The 17,425-nt window shown below is 44.6% G+C and overlaps 1 protein-coding gene across 1 annotated transcript in view; it reads right to left on the reverse strand.

Annotated features, from left to right (window-relative positions):
• The window catches only part of LOC311528178 (unconventional myosin-X-like), a 269,478-nt gene that overhangs the window by 178,639 nt on the left and 73,414 nt on the right, over nucleotides 1–17,425 (reverse strand). Inside the window, exons 4-6 of the mRNA XM_084642873.1 lie at nucleotides 17,104–17,291; nucleotides 16,754–16,888; nucleotides 9,473–9,597 (exon numbers count right to left, since the gene is read on the reverse strand). Coding sequence (XP_084498999.1) covers nucleotides 9,473–9,597; nucleotides 16,754–16,888; nucleotides 17,104–17,291 — 448 coding nt within the window. The remainder of the gene's footprint in view (nucleotides 1–9,472; nucleotides 9,598–16,753; nucleotides 16,889–17,103; nucleotides 17,292–17,425) is intronic.

Consider the following 17,425-nt stretch of genomic DNA (forward strand, 5'->3'; position numbering starts at 1 on the left):
CTCTGGTTGATGGGAGCAAAGTGCCCAGGAAGTCCCTCTCATCCAGATCCCAGGCTCTTTTGTCCATATCATGGAACCCAGCCTTTATTTGGACAATCACTGAATGACATACGGGTGGGGGTGTACAAAAAGGAGGGCAAATTTACAGGAGGGCACATTTTGACATATAGGGAGACCTCAGCAAAATGTATATAGTCGGAGGTGCCATTTAGGGAGGGCAGGGGAGCATCTCCTCCCCCCACACCCCCGAGTTTCATACCACAAAGGAGCGCAAACAGGAAAATGAACCACTTCTCCGTGCTCTCGCCGGAGGAGCCAGAAGCCCTTAGCTGTGGTCTGAGAAGTTGCTGCAGAGCTGTCCCTGAGAACCTGGACAAGCAGCTCCCCCCACCCTGGCTCAGGTTTCCCTGGCTGTCAGCTCTGTGGCAGGGACCAGGAGAGCTGACACTCCCTCTCCCCCCGCCAGCCCCCGCAGCCCCAGGATCAGAGGGGCACTCAAAGTAATTCATATGGGTAAAAAGAAAAGGAGGACTTGTGGCACCTTAGAGACTAACCAATTTATTTGAGCATGAGCTTTCGTGAGCTACAGCTCACTTCATCGGATGCATACTGTGGAAACTGCAGAAGACATTATATACACAGAGACCATGAAACAATACCTCCTCCCACCCCACTCTCCTGCTGTGGGAGTGGGAGCAGTGGGGTGGGAGGAGGTATTGTTTCATGGTCTCTGTGTATATAATGTCTTCTGCAGTTTCCACAGTATGCATCCGATGAAGTGAGCTGTAGCTCACGAAAGCTCATGCTCAAATAAATTGGTTAGTCTTTAAGGTGCCACAAGTACTCCTTTTCTTTTTGCGAATACAGACTAACACGGCTGTTACTCTGAAACCTGTCATATGGGTAAATAGCTCCTTGTTATCCAGCTGATAGAATGAGAGCCAGGAGAGAGCACTTTCTGGATAGCCTTGGCCCAGAGAAGGGACCTAATGTGGGCTGATCTCCTTAAGTCTCTCCACAAAGCTGACCAATTTTATTTTCAGTGTAACAGTCAGTGCTGCCCTTATACAAGTCAGCTGCGCCTGATGAAAATCAGAGGAAGTTACTGTACATACCTCTACTTCTCAATCAGCAAATAACAATGTTTTCTTTCTTGAATTAGCCTACGTACCCCTGGGACATTTTTTTTAAACAATTCCTGGAGGGCTCTTAATCCTACCAGGTTGTTACAGCCTTGGAACAGGTCTCTTTACTAACTTCCTTAATATATGAGTATGCCCTTGAAGCGACAAGGGCAAATTTTCTTAATATTATTTAAGACATATAGGATTATATATTATATTTTCATTAAGAAATGGTTAAGAATCATCCAGTTTGGCTACTGCAGATACTGACTCAGGAAATCTATATCACATTATAGAATTGAACAGTTTCCAGAGACTAAAACAGGCTTTTAGATCAGTCATTTGTAAATGCAAGTTCAATTTTTAAATTCATTTTTAAGTTTTAATCTTTACGTCTTTAGTACCTTGAACTGAAGTGTGTTTTCATTTGTTTATCAAATGCATTGTATAAACAGATTACAATGTTTAAGACTTTATTTATAATTACTGAGTAACTTAATAGGACAAGAAAACACACTGCTATTGAGAAAAGGTGATAATATTTTTATCTACTGAAAATACACCTTCAGGTGTCTTAGCGCTGATAGGAAACCCATGTTGGCCTATCTATTGTAATATTTTCTTTTCAATTATCACTTTAAATGCTTTTCATCTTTCCTTTTTTGAAGCTAGTGCCAAAACAAATTTGTTCTCTAATTTATTAGTTATTCCACGTTTTAGAATGATTGAGGGGAGACAACTGCTTTAGACTTCATCGCTTTTGAATGAGAAATCAAATATACAAATTAAGAGTGCACGTTTTCTTGCTTATAATTTTCTAGACGGTAATATAAATGAAAATAAAAGAATATGTGGATGTTTCAGGGTGATTGCTCAATATCATTGTCCTTACAGCTTCACACCAAATACTCTGCATGAATTTTATTTACCGGTTAAAGTTATTAGTTCTTGTATTAAGGTTCCAAAACTGATATAGGAAAGTAAATGCAAAGTAATGCACATTGGAAAACATTATCCCACTATGCATACAAAATGATAGGCTCTAGATTAGCTGTTACCACTCAAGAAAAAGATCTTGGAGTTATCGTGGATAGTTCTCTAAAAACATCCGCTCAATGTGCGGCGGCAATCAAAAAGGCTAAAAGAATGTTAGGAACCATTAGGAAAGGGAGACAGATAAGACAGAAAATATCATAATGCCTCTATATAAATCCATGGTAGCCCAGACCTTGAATACTGCATGCAGATGTGGTCACCCATCTCAAAAACAATATATTGTAATTGGAAATGGTACAGGGAAGGGCAATAAAAATGATTATGGGTATGGAACAGCTTCCGTAGGAGGTAAGATTAAAAAGACTGGGACTTTTCACCTTGGAAAGGGATGACGAAGGGGGGATATGACAGAGGTCTGTACAATCTTGACTGATGTGGAGTAAGGGAATAAGGAAATGTTATTCACATAACACAAAAACTAGGGGTGACCCAATGAAATTAATAGGCAGAATGTTTAAAACAAAGGAAGTACTACTTCACACACTGCACAGTCAACCTCTAGGGTTCAAAAAAGAACTGGATAAGTTCATAGAGGACAGGTCCATCAATGGCTCTTTAGCCAGAATGGTCAGAGATGCAATGCCATGCTCCAAGTTTCCCGAGCCTCTATTTGCCAGCAGCTGGGAGTGGACAACAGGGGATGAATCACTTGATGATAGCATGTTCTTTTCATCCCCTCAGAAGCACCCACTGGCCACTGTCAGAAGACAGGATACAGGGCTAGATGGACCATTGGTCTGACCCCGTATGGCCGTTCTTATGATACCTCAAGGTTTGGGATTGTGAATATCTTGCTGTATTATCTCTTTATTGTTCTAAACGTACATATCAAAACTTAATATATTGGCTTTAATTGTTGTTTGTATATATTGTCTTTCTTTGTATAGGAATTAGACACACTGCTTCTGTCAGCTAATTTCTAAGTTATTATCTGCAAAAAAAAAAAAAACCTAAAGAGTTTTCAGGTGCCTAAGTAGCCCCTGGAATCACAGTTAAACTTGCCCTGCTACCAAAATCTGAAATTGTGGCCCTAAATATAGCCCCAAGATTTCACCACTGGTTCCAAAAAGGGCACATTTTGATAGTTAATGGAAGCCTATCAAGAGTTGCCCACCCTTTGGTTTCCACCTCTGCCCAAGGAGGGCTCTTATTGAGGACTATGGGGTACAAATATAGCCCTTAATCCTAGAAAATCTTCACTACAGGAGTTTTTAATCCCCCAGGCAGTACCATCGAACTGGACTTCCTGTATGAATGAAAACTGATGACAAATAACTGACAAGATGTGGCCCTTGAGTAATTATCACTTGACTTAGGAAAATGTACTGTAGTGTGGCTAACAAACAAAACTCACTACCAGTTCCCAATTTTAGAAAATGATCTATCGTACACTAGAAAGGCACTGAGTACATTACAGGGAAAGATCAAAATATTTAACATACTGTTTCTAAAATGTGTGTTTCATTTTGAATGCTGATCTCCTTCAGTTCTTTTAAAGGTCCTGTCTGATAGGCACCTAACTTGGACTTCACGGAGTACATCCCAGACACCACTAAATAGCCAGATTTGGGGGAAAAGTGATTCAAAATATTTCCAGGCACAATGCATTCAGAAATATTAATTTTTAAAAATAGCATAGTGACTTTGAGCTGTACAGTCGTCTTCCTTACCTTGCTTGTTTGATCATCTCACAGCTCCCTTTGAATCCATTTGCAGGTTCCCCATCTCCTGTTGTATCAGATTTAAACAACGTCTTCTCCTTCAAGGTCTAAATCTGCCCCTCTGCTTATCTATCCTTGCTGAGCTCCATGTGATACCCTGCCCCCTCCACTCCTGCCCATCAGTTTGTCAATCTTTTAAACATTTTCCTCCATGCCTTCTTTCATGTATTCCCCCAACATCCCTAAACTCATCTGAAAGGACCCTCCCCTGTTTTTAAATCTTCCCTAAAATCCAATGTAGGCAGCATAGCAGAAGTGAACTTTGTTGATTTGAACAGACATTCATTTTGTTGTTCCTTTCTCCTGATCTCAGTATACCTGTCAACTCCCTGGGGTACGGACTGTCCATTACAGTGTGTATGGAAAGTACCAAACCATATTATGGGCATTACCACAAACAATAAATTGAAATTCATTTATATTGGACATTACTTATGATAAAGTTTACCTGACTAACTTATTATGAAAGAGTAGTAGTGATTTAGTCAGGGATCGGTCCTGCTTTGAGCAGGGGGTTGGAGTAGATGACCTCCTGAGGTCCCTTCCGACCCTGATATTCTATGATTCTATGTCAGTTCAAATTGGGTTCTATTTTGCATTTACAATGGAGGTTCAAACTCCTTTTTGTTGTTGTTTTTTAAAGACAAAACAGTGTATCCACCCCAAATTTTGAGAATATGATCTCCGAGGAAACTTGAATTTTCTGAGGATTTTAAAAAAAAAAATCTGTTAATTAGTTAAATACTAATCAGTTAAAATTGGTTTTAAAGGAAAAAAACTCATGAAAACAAGTATCTCTAAAGAATCTCAGGGTTTTTCAGGTACCATTAATTTGAAAACTACAGACTGTATAAAATCACAAACGTACCTAGTAAGAATATCAGGGTCTCGTTAGAATTATATTATTTGTTAATTAACAAAAGAAATTAGTATCATTCATCATATCAAGCTTTCTGTGCTGCATTTAGCCAATGGAGAAAATGTTGTAACGTCCATTCTCTAGTGCAGTACGCAGATGCCTTGTTGAACAGTTTAGGAAAAGAATACAACGTGCCTTTTGCCATAGCCCACCTGTAACATCCCCTACAGCTGAAGCAGAGCATTAATAGGGAGCACAAAGAACATGTTTTGCAAGTCACAGTCATTCATGTTGCACTGAAAAAGATTTTCAACAAAGGAATGGCTACTTTGATGAATACAAGGATTTCTGTGAGATCAGTTTTCCCCAAACATGAGCACGTGCCTAAGAACATAAGTACAGCCATACGGTGTCAGACCAATGGTCTATCTAGCCCAGTATCCTGTCTTCTGGCACTGGCCAAAGCTTCAGAGGGAAAGAACAGAACAGGCAATCATCAAGTGATGCATCCCCTGTTGCCCATTCCCAGCTTCTGGCAAACAGAGGCTACGGATGCCCAGAGCATAGTGTTGCATCTCTGACCATCCGGACTAATAGCCATTGATGGACCTATCCTCCATGAACTTATCTAGTTCTTTTTTGAACTCTGTTCTAGTTTTGGCCTTCACAACATCCTCTGGCAAGGAGTTCCACAGATTGACTGTGCGTTGTGTGAAGAAATACTTCTTTTTGTTTGATTTAAACCTGCTGCCTCTTAATTTAATCGGTTGACCCCTGGTTCTTGTGTTAGGTGAAGGTGTAAATAACATTTCCGTCGTCACTTTCTCCACACCAGTCAACATTTTATAAACCACTCTCATATCCCCTCTAAGTCATCTCTTTTCCAAGCTGAAAAGTCCTAGTCTTGTTCATCTATCCTCATATAAAAGCTGTTCCATATCCCTAATAATTTTTGTTGCTCTTCTCTGTACCTTTTCCAATTCTAATACGTCTTTTTTGAGATGGGGCGAACAGAACTGCATACAGTATTTAAGCTGTGGGCTTACCATGAATTTGTATAGAGGCATTTTGATATTTATTGTCTTATTAGTTATCCCTTCCCTACTGGATCCTACACTGTTAGCTTTTTGGACCGCTGCTACACATTTTGCAGATGTTTTCAGAGAACTAGACACAATGACTCTAAGATCTCTTTCTTGAGTGGTAACAGCTGTAGCTCACGAAAGCTCATGCTCAAATAAATTGGTTAGTCTCTAAGGTGCCACAAGTACTCCTTTTCTTTTAGCTAATTTAGACTCCATCATTGTATATGTATAGTTGAAATTATGTTTTCCAGAGTGCATTATTTTGCATTTATCAACAAGGAATTTCATCTGCCATTTTGTTGCTCAGTCACTCAGTTTTGTAAGAGCCCTTTGTAACTCTTTGCAGTCAGCTTTGGACTTAACTATCTTGAGTAATTTTGTATTATCTGCAAATTTTGCCACCACACTGTTTATCCCTTTTTCCAGATCAGTTATGACTACGTTGTACAGCACTGGTCCCAGTACAGACCCCTGGGTGACACCACTATTTTCCTCTCTCCATTCTGAAAACTGACCATTTATTCTTACTCTTTGTTTCCTATCTTTTAACCACTTACTGATTCATGAGAGGACATTCCCTCTTATCTCATGACAGCTTACTTTGCTTAAGAGCCTTTGATGAGGGACCTTGTCAAAGGCTTTCTGAACCTCTAAGTACACTATATCCAATGGATCACCCTTGTCCACGTTTGATGACTCCCCCCCAAAAATAATTGAAATTGATTGGTAAGGCCTGATTTCCCTTTACAAAACTGTGGAGAAAGGAGGAGAAGGGGTCAGGGTTCTTTGGGATAGCAGTGAGGGTGGAATTTGTGGAAGTAGGTACTGAAAAGCTAGCATTCATGTTGGGGCAAAGTTTAAAGTTGTGGTGCATTGTAGATCCGTATTACGGCCATGCTAGTGATGAGTTGGGTCTCTCCCAGGACTGGGGACTAGAGGACATGTGCTGTTGGTTGCCTTACCTTTTAATTTCCTTGCTGTTGGGATTGTGTGTTAGGCAGGTTACATATAAACCATCCTTAACTGACACACAGCATAATGTTTTAGTGTAATAAATAATGCAACAGCACAAATGCGTTCCATGTACTTTCCTAACTTCAAAGGGTACTTAAACAAGGACCATTGGCAACTGAATCTCCCTGGCTAAGTACATCCATCAAAATGTGCCCTTTGAAAAGCTAGTAGTGACTATATTAGTCGAAACATGCCTTCCTTACTCTGGGATGAAAAACAAGGAGCAAAAAGGTAGGAGAGGGTCTTGCCATACCTACCAAAATAGGCAGCCATAGATCACTCGGCCAGATGGTGGACAAGTTTTGACATGGCACCATTTCGGAGAACCTACTGGTAGAGTCTGCACACACTCTGAGAAGGAATGAGCCTCATATCAGCAGCAGCTGCTCCTGGTCTAACTACAGTAAAGTGCCTAATCCGCATGCCCTCCAAAATACAGTCACTGCAGAGTACAGATTATTTAGGAAGAGGGTAAAAGCCCTTTAAGGAAATGGCACTGAAGGATCCAGAGCCCCTAAATGCCATGGCCTGACCTCACATCCCCCAGGCTGCAAAGGTTAGTCAGGCAACAAGGGAAGAGTTTGAAAAGCCCTTTCTCTGAAGCAGAGCATTAAAACAAAGCTCTCCATGAACAAACATCCTTCTTCCTATGTCACTGGTATGCATTTGGAATGACCGGAGAGAGAACATCGTCAACAATATCCTGGAGAGGTGATGCCTTCACTGCAGTGACTGGACACAGAGGTAGCACTGTCCAACCGAGAAGGGGCAGCCCTGCTTGGACACTGCCTCAGGGGAGAGAGAGAGAATGGAGGGGCTCACAAGACTGAGGGAGGGTGGGGAGACGCACCCCCAGAAACAAACTTTACTCACCTTCTCCAATAAATCTGAGCATCAGGTTAAGGGGGAAACAACATTCAAGTGACCTCCCAATCTGATTTTCTGGTGACTGCCAAAGAATTTCCGAGCCCCATGGGAATTAATCCAGTGCCGCTGTAGTGCAGACACTTACTGCAGTATTGGATGGGGTTCTTCTGTCACCTCTCCAAAAGGTGTTAGCTTGGTCAACTGAAGAACTCTTCCATACATAGTCTTGTCTACACTGGGGCTTATGTCAACAACTATGTCCCCCAGGGAATTTTTCACACCCCTGCACAACATTGCTAGGTCAGCCTAGGTTTTATATGTAGACCAGGCCCCAGGCTATAGGAAAGAGGCACTGAATGGCCATGAGCATTACTTTCAGAACAAGAGATTTAAGAGAGAGAGTGGAAGAGAGGTCAGGCCCAGCACAGGGTCTGTGGCAGGCCAGAGTACACCAGGAGAGGCAGAGGTCAAGCCCAGGGTATCCAGTGAGGTCACAGAAGCTAGAGATTCATAGTTTTTAAGGCCAGAAGTGACGCATTACAATAATCTAGCCTGACCTCCTACATAACACAGGCCACAAAACGTCCCAAGTGATTTCTGCCCCAACTTCTATTTGAGATGGAGGAGCCTTTACCTGCAGAAAGTGAGAGAGGAGAGAAGAGCAGAGGAGAGGCTGAGCTGTCACTCTGTCCAAATCGTTTCTTTTCTTTTTTTAAATCAGCACCAGCAACTGCATTGGTCCAGGGAGAATTACGTTCAATGGTCCTAAGCACCTGCCGCTCCCCTGGAAGTTAGTGGGATTTGCAGTGCTCAGCATCTTTGAAAATCAAGTCACTTATTCAGGTCTCTTACCTTTAGGCATCCAAGGTTGGCCTTGGGCAAGACACTCAAGCCAAAATTTTCCCCACAATAAGTCACTAACTTGGCTGCCACCTGACTCTGTGGTCCAGATTCTCCAGTCTGTCAGGGCCCCTTTGTGCCATGTAAGCTGCACAAAGTGCTTTAAAGCAGCCAGAGATGGCCTGTGGAGCACTCACCACATAAAATAACTCTCTGCTGATGTCCAGCTGCCTTCTACCCCAGCTGCCTCCCGCCCCCCAATCCCAGTGTGATGGGAAAGGGGTGGGGACGTGTCAAAGCCATTCCAGCAGTGGGGACTGCGCAAAAGCAGACCTCGACTCTGCTCAATCCTCCCCCGACATATCTTAGGGTTGCCCTTGTGCACTGGCACTGGGCAGCTCTTATATCAGAGAGCTGCAACGGGCTCCCTACAGCTGCCATTGTTCCTTATGTCTGAGTGCAGCTTGGACATGCTGGATAATGTCTTCTCAACTCCCAGCCAGGGCTTGGCTGTTGACTGCAGCTCCCAAGAGAACATACACAAAAGGGAACAATCCTCTCTTGTTTTCCAAGGGAGCAGCATGAACTAAATGGTATAACAGGCCTGCTCTACTACAAACTTCTATGGATTAAAGTATTTGTGATATTTTGTGACAGGAATCTAAACTTTGTTCCCATCTCATGCATAGATATTAAGGAATCTATAGATGCAGGGAAGGGTAAAGTAGTGCAAACTCCTCAGGGCTCACAGAGTAGACATGGCCTTACCTGTTCTAAGTAAGATACAAAAGAAGTCACGTCATTGCAGGGAAATTTGCCCACCCATTTTCGCCTTCCACAGCTCCTCCCCTCTTGGATGTGTGTGTTGGAGCAGGAAGGGGCAGAGACAGCAAGAGGAAAGGATACAATCGGTGACTCGCCCTCCCTGGATATGTCCATGATGGGAGAAGTGCAGCTGGATGAACTTGCCAAAGCGGCTGGAGTTGTTGTTATAAACCGTCTTGGCATTTCCAAAGGCCTCCAGGATCGGGCTGGGGAAGGAAGACAATCATGGACCTGAACAGCAGCACCAACACCAGCGTGACTCAGGCAGGGTTTGCTTTGCACCAGGTACATTCTGCCATCTCAGTATTACATTCACCATAACACAGACTGGAGAAAACTGCAGGTATAAGCAGCTAGGCAGAGCTGGAGGGGAAAGGCTGGCAGTGTTGGCAAGAGGCAGCTATAACACACTACTAGATAGGCGTTAAACAATGGGATTGGGATTAGTTAAATCAGACCCAGGTTCATGTGGGCAATCAGCACTAGCACTGTTTGGGCCCATCTCACATCCAAAACAAGTCACCCTCCTAGCTATGCCTTTATTGCTGTTGGAGGCTAGAGAAGCCAGGACAATAATTTGTTAAGAGGATGCACAATACAACACTATGCAGTAGAGGTAAACTGGGCTCTTGTTGCCCAAGATTTTCAGAAAAATCACCAAAGTTTGGGGCAAACCCCTGTCTTAAGAAAACTGCCCTGGGATCTTTAATGTCCATTCAGCATGGACAAGCCTCAATTGTTAAGGTTTCAGGATGAAGATCCACACCCACGAACCTGCAGGGACTTTGGTGGTCTAGCCCAGGGGTGGACAAACTGTGGGCCGCGGGCCATATCCGGCCCATTGGACCTTTTAATCTGGCCCTCGAACTCCCAGCGGGAAGTGGGGTTGGGAGCTTTCCCCGCTCCAGTGCTCCAGCCAGGGAATGGGGTCGGGGGCTTGCGTTGCTCCGCTCCACATGTGCAGCAGGTCCGCACAGCTCCCGGAAACAGGAGGAGCCAGGAGGCTCCACACGCTGCCCCTGCCCCAAGCACCGGCTCTGCAGCTCCCGGCCAATTGGCCAATTGGTTCCCGGCCAATGGGAGCTGCGGAGGCGGTGCCTGTGGACGGGGCAGTGCGCAGAGCAGCATGGCCCTGCCTCTGGAGGGGGGACGGGCCACTGTTTCCGGGAGCTGCTTCAGGTAAGCACCACCTGGATCCTGCACCCCTGAGGGGCCCCCCTCCCACACCTCAACCTCCTGCCCCATCCCTTATCACCCTCCAAACCCTTTGATCCTAGCCCAGTGCACCCTCCTGCCCCCCAAACCCCTCATCCCCAGCCCCACCTCAGAGTCTGCACCCCCAGCCAGAGCCTCACCCCCCATGTGCCCCAAACCCCTGCCCCAGCTGAAAGCCCCCTCCCACCCTCCAAACCCCTCCATCCCATCCCGGAGCACCTTCCTGTACCCCAAACACCTCATCCCCAGCCCTACCCCAGAGTCTGCACCCCTAGCCAGAGCCCTTATACCTCCCGTGTGCCCCATTTCCCTGCCCCAGCTGGCCCTCCATACAATTTCCATACCGAGATGTGGCCCTCAGGCCAAGAAATTTGCCCACCCCTGATCTAGTGAGACTAGTCCCAACCCTTGTTCTCACACTACCTTTGTCTGCAACCTTGGGCAAGCCACTTCTTTACCACATCTTCCCCATCTGAAAATGGGACAACATAACTACAATGGGAAATAGGCTTGAATAGAGACTGGGAGTGGTTAAGTCATTATGCAAGGTAACCTAAGTTAATTGTATCCAATTTGCAAATGAATGCCTATTCAACAGTTTCTCACTGGAGTCTGGATTTGAAGTTTTTTGAAGACTTTGATTCTTGCTCAGCAGAACGATTTCAATTACACTTCAAGGGCGAAAAGCCAGTTTCATTCGAACAGGCAAAATGGGACCGCGATTAGAAATATTCTATTTAAAAGTTTAACCCAGTGGCTCTCAACCAGGGGTACGTGTACCCTAGGGGAATGCAGAGGTCTTTCAACAGGTACATCAACTCATCTAGATATTTGCCTAGTTTTACAACATGCTACATAAAAAGCACTAGTGAAGTCAGTACAAACTAAAATTTCATACAGACAATGACTTGTTTATACTGCTGAATACACTATACACTGAAATGTAAGCACAGTATTTATATTCCACAGTAAAAATGAAAAAGTAAGCAACTTTCAGTAATAGCATGCTGTGACACACTTGTATTTTTATGCCTGATTTTGTAAGCAAGTACTTTTTCAAGTGCAGTGAAACTTGGGGGTACACAACACAAATCAGACTCCTCAAAGGGGTACAGAAGTCTAGAAAGGTTGAGAGCCAGTGGTTTAACCAATAGAAAGATTAAAAGTCCAGTGGAGAAAACAAAACACAAAGAAAAGTCAAGGCCACTTTGCAGGAATGCTCTCTAAAGGTTTATATTTATCACTAAAATGCATTGTGATTTTTAACAAAGAGGATTGCATTTTTTTGAATGTGTGGATGATGCCCATAGTCTCTTCTGTGCAGTTTCAGAGAGAAGCAGGTCCAGGATTACGAAAAGGTTAAAAAATAATTATGACCTACAATGTTATTTGAGATCAAATTCTGCTGGAGTTTGCAGAAAATAGCAGGTTGTCTTGACTTTGGACAAGGTTAGCTATGTGAAGGGATTAGAGTAGCAACCATGTTAGTCTGTGTCCGCAAAAAGAAAAGGAGTACTTGTGGCACTTTAGAGACTAACAAATTTATTTCAGCATAAGCTTCCGTGAGCTACAGCTCACTTCATCGGATGCATTCAGTGGAAAATACAGTGGGGAGATTTATATACACAGAGAACATGAAACAATGGGTGTTACCATACAGACTGTAAGAAGCGTGATCAGGAAAGGTGAGCTATTACCAGCAGGAGAGCTGGAGGGGGTGGGGGGACATGACACGGGAGGACTTTTGTAGTGATAATCGAGGTGGGCCATTTCCAGCAGTTGACAAGAACAGTAGGGGGGGAAATAAACAAGGGGAAATAGTTTTACTTTGTGTAATGAGAAAAGGAGGACTCGTGGCACCTTAGAGACTAACAAATTTATTTGAGCATAAGCTTTCGTGAGCTACAGCTCACTTCATAGGAATGCATCAGATGAAGTGAGCTGTAGCTCACGAAAGCTTATGCTCAAATAAATTGGTTAGTCTCCAAGGTGCCACGAGTCCTCCTTTTCTTTTTGCGGATACAGACTAACATGGCTGCTACTCTGAAACCTGTCTTTGTGTAATGACACATCCACTCCCCGTCTTTATTCAAGCCTAAGTTAACTGTATCCAGTTTACAAATTAATTCCAATTTAGCAGGAAAAGCTTTACAAAACCTCAAGCCCTACCTTTATACTTTATCCTTCAAAAAACAGGCTTTAAACAAAGGCAAAAATGAAATTATTTGTACTGCAAAAGCACCCAGACAGCCCATGCAGGACCAAGTTCCTCTGCTGGGTGCTGTACAAACACACCAGGAACCGTGGCCCCTGCCCCAGGCCGCTTACTGTCTAGGTCCTGACCCTGCTAACACTTACACACGAGTAACTTTACACACAAGTAGTCCCACTGGTTCATCAACACCGCACATGCACAATATTACACACATACATGTTGGCAGGATCAGGGTCTAATCTGAAACAAAATGACCATGACAAACAGAAAGGGAAGGGAGGACATGGGTGAGGATAATAAGGTCACATGGTTACCACAGTTACATTGTGTAGGTTAACCACCACTTTGACAATTCCTGGTGGTTCTAAATAATCTGAATTTAAATAATAATAGTAATTAAATCAAATCAGCTCTCTCCAACTGCAGCAGCCCCAAGCACTCACTGAAGAGCTGATTTCTAGCAGGGTCCATGGCAGAAGTGGTTCTGGAGGAAGGATTTGAAGGAGCAGAGGGAGTGGCTCTACAGTTTAGCTCAGTGATGCATTCCATGCATAAGGGGCAGCATGGAAGAAGGTGCTGAGGCATTTCTGGAAGACTGGACAAATAGGCATTTAAGGCTGCCATTATCAGTAAAGCAGAGAGAATGGGGGAGGCAACACAGTGCGAGACAAGTGCAGATATGTATGTGGAACAGAGTTGTGAAGGGCCCTAACGGTGTTTGCATTTGATGCAGTGGAGAATAGGAAGCCTGTGCAGGGCAGGAATTCAAAGGGGTGAGGGTGACAGAGTTACAGGCTAGAAGGATGATCTTAGATGCTTCATTCTGAAGGCACCATAGATGGGTGACAGGCAGGCCTGAGCAGAGAAGGCAGCAGTAGTAAAGACAGCAGATGAGAAGGGTCTGGAACCAGAGTTTTAGCTATATGGAGAGAAAGAAAAAATTGGATTTTGAAATGTTGCAAAGGAAGCAGCTGCAGAATTTAGACACAGGCTGGATGTAAGAGGTAAAAAGAGAGCAGTCAAAGATGACTCCCAGATTACAGACCTGAATGGCAGAGAGGACAGGGGGAGCGAGGACGGTTTCAGAGGAAAGATCAGGAGTTTAGCTTTGGCCATGTTAAATAGTGGACAGTGAGAAGTATCCAGGAGAAGATGTCAGAGAAACAAACAGAGATATGGGACTGGACTGAAGGAGACAGATCAGAAATGTAGAGGTAGATCTGTGACACACTGACTTAGAGATGAGAGCTGAAGCCATGGGAGCAGATGAGGTCACCCAGAGAGAAGGGTAAAGGGAGCAGAGAGGAGTAGGGCCAAGGACAGAGGACCGTGGGACCCCACAAACAGTGGGAGAGGGAAGGAAGAGGACCCACCGAAAGAGATGCTGAAGGTGCAGCCAGTGAAGTAGGAGGAGAACCAGGAGAGGACGGAGTCGCAAAAGCCAAGGGAGACAGAATGTCACGAAGGAGGGTATGATCAACAGTGTCAAAAGGAGCAGAGAGGTCGAGAAGGATGAGGATGGAGTAGAACCCCTAGGAAAATAAAATAAATATTAGAGAAAACATCAACAACCTGTTTTATGCACCTTTCAAAATCCTTCTAGTATTAACTTTCTTTCACAGAGGAAGGATATCAGTTCAACAAAGAAGCATCTTCACGTAAAAATCTCAAAACTTGATACACTATGCTGAAGTTTCAATCAACAAGTACAAATTGATTTAGTTGGGGATTGGTCCTGCTTTGCGCAGGGGGTTGGACAAGATGACCTCCTGAGGTACCTTCCAACCCTGATATTCTATGATTCTATGAAATCTGGATATTTTCATACATTTTCTCTGTCTTAGAAATCAAGTCTCCTGAAGAGACCAAGCAAGCAAGACGGAAATGTGAGAGATACGTTAACATTTCTAAAGAAGCAGCTAAAATAAGGGGACACAACAAACAAGAACACCACTGAAACTAACCCAGTTGGGTTAAGGGAGTTTTCAGAGACTGGATTTCTGGGAAAAATACAAAGCATGAACTTCACAAAAAGCAAGTAAACAAGATTACGATAACATTACACCACACAGGAGAGCCTTTAATATTATGAGCAAGTCTGAGCTGAAATTTAACAATAGCATTGCTGGCTTTCTGTATACATTAGCCCAGTTCCTCAGCCCCACTAAGGTCATTCAGTGCCACTGGAGTAGCATAAAAAAGAAGTGACCTTAAAGCTATTTTCTGGGTGCTGCTGAGAATTCCCCAGCCCTGTAGGCCTCAGGCAGAGGGGGTATGACAGCCATTTGGAGGCTAGAGAGGGTAAAACCAGAATGCCTCACACAACACTGATGCTCAACCAGCAAAAGGGTCCCTAGAGGGCATTCTAGCTGGCATAGGTTAGAGAAGCCCGGTAACTGATTTAATTTGAGCTGGAGACTGGATCAGCTCCCAGCCAAGCCCCAGGATCACAGGAAGCACAAAAGTGACTTAAAACCACCTTTTCCTCTATCTCCATCAATAGCAAAGATATGGGGAGACAGTTCATCTAAGGAGAATGGAGAGCTCCCAACCTGATCTCGTGCAGCAGCATGGAACCCAGAGTGGGGAATCTAATGATTATATATTAGTTTTATTATTCATATTGCAATTTCTCCCAAAGGCCTAGGTTGGATGCACATTAAGTCAGGCACTGCACAAGTAACAAGAAACACTCCCTGCCCCAAACAGCTTACAATCTTTTTAAAGACAAACACAACAAGTATCTGTAACAAACTGAGTTCACAGAGGAAGCAAGAAGAGGGTAGCAGCAAAAGGGACATTACGTTACACAGACACACTGCAGGCACAGTTAAAAGATTTAAAAGACAAACAGACTTAGGGTCTGAGTGATGTCAGTTATCCCTGCTAGCTACCTGCCCAGCCATTACCATAGGCCCCGTGACAGAGGTGGGTCTGAGGGCAGGGTACTGGTTTTACAGATTAGCTCATGCATAAAGGCAGGCATGGAAGAAAACAGTACTGAAGTGCCACAGGCCTGCAGAACTACGAAGGGCTATTTGGAAAGTAGCCACTCTACTGGCCCTTTACAAGGGGCCTGGACTTCCAGGGTGCGTGTTCCTTACATTGTCCCTGCTTAATACCATCACTGTTTAGATGTGCCAGTACCAGCTGCCAAGTTCCGTTCTGGTCTTTTCTATTCAGGTTCTTACACAGCACTCACCACTGTGGCACCTGAATGTTCATGCTTCAGAGTTTGGTGCTCACAGTTCCGGGTTTCAGCTGGCCACCTTCAGGGACAGAAAAAGATTCCTCCCCCCACCCCAGCCCCAGCCCCAATGTATTCTGGCGGGTTTTTTAATCTCTTTCTTCTGAACCATCAGGAGTGGCCACGGCTGGAGATGGGACACTGGACGGGGAGGGCCAGGGCTCTCAGGGGCTTAGCTGGCTGGTTCTTGCTCACATGAACAGGGTTTAACTGATTGCCATGTGTGGGGTTGGAAAAGAATTTTCCCCCAGGTCAGATAGGCAATGATCGGGGGCTGGGGGGGTGGATTTGCTTCACTTTGCGGCATGTCACTTGCTAGGATTATCTGGGTATAGCTCATTTAATCATTCCCCTGCCATTGCAGGGGCCTGGACTACTGGTGCACCTCAGTCCCTCCTATTCTCTGTGGGTCTCATTTCCATTGCTGGGTTTAGTGTGCGGGTGCTGGGGGTGGCAAGTGCCACACAGAAGGTCAGACTAGATGATCTAATGGTCCGTTTTGGCCTCAAACTTTATGATTCTATCATTCTATGCCCTCCAGAAGTTAGTTTTTCAGTGAGGTAAAAAAGGGCTGTTGTGTGATAAAGGTCACACAGCTGCCCCAGCCATACAGGGCCCCTCTTACCCCTGCAAACACTGTCCCTGACTGCTCACTGGTTGTCTCTCCCGTGCAGATAAACTGTACCTGCTCTCCAGAATGGCTTCCTCCACATGAGTGCTCTTCTCAGATGCAGGGCTCCCTAGAGAGTTCTGGCTCATAGCTGACAGGAATTTGAGCAACAACTTGGTGCTCTCAGTCTTTCCAGCTCCACTCTCTCCGCTGTTAAGGAACAGACACGATACACTCACAAACCCAGAACAGAGCAAGTGACTGTCCCATCCAGGGAGAATGGAGAATAAGTGGTCTGTAGGACCAAATGTGGGTCATCTCCACTACTGCAGGTGTACGAGAGACAGAGGGTAGGAACACACGGGCCAGACAGGACGGTGGGAGTGTAATACAACCGGGGGTTAGCTATAGGGTTAGTCTCTAACCTGATCAGAACACACTGGCTGTCGTGACGCTTCCACAAGCAGCAGTAACACTCATTAGCAGTGGCAAAGATATGGGGCGGCAGCTCACCCAGGTGATGCCGTCTGTACAGGTCCATGGCGGCCGCACTGTACAGACCAGAGATGGGTTTGTACGGATTTACTGATGCCAAGATGGAACCAATGTTCGTCTGAGGGAGAAAACAAAATATAGTGAGAAAATCAAGTACCAGAAAAGCCACCGACAAGCCAGGACTCTAAAATGATTAATGGTGGGAGTGGGTGAGCCTGAGAGAAGTCGCAGAGCCAAGACCAACAACCTCCC

Source organism: Lepidochelys olivacea (assembly GCF_965140295.1).
Source record: "Lepidochelys olivacea isolate rLepOli2 genome assembly, chromosome: 11".
NCBI lineage: Eukaryota > Metazoa > Chordata > Testudines > Cheloniidae > Lepidochelys > Lepidochelys olivacea.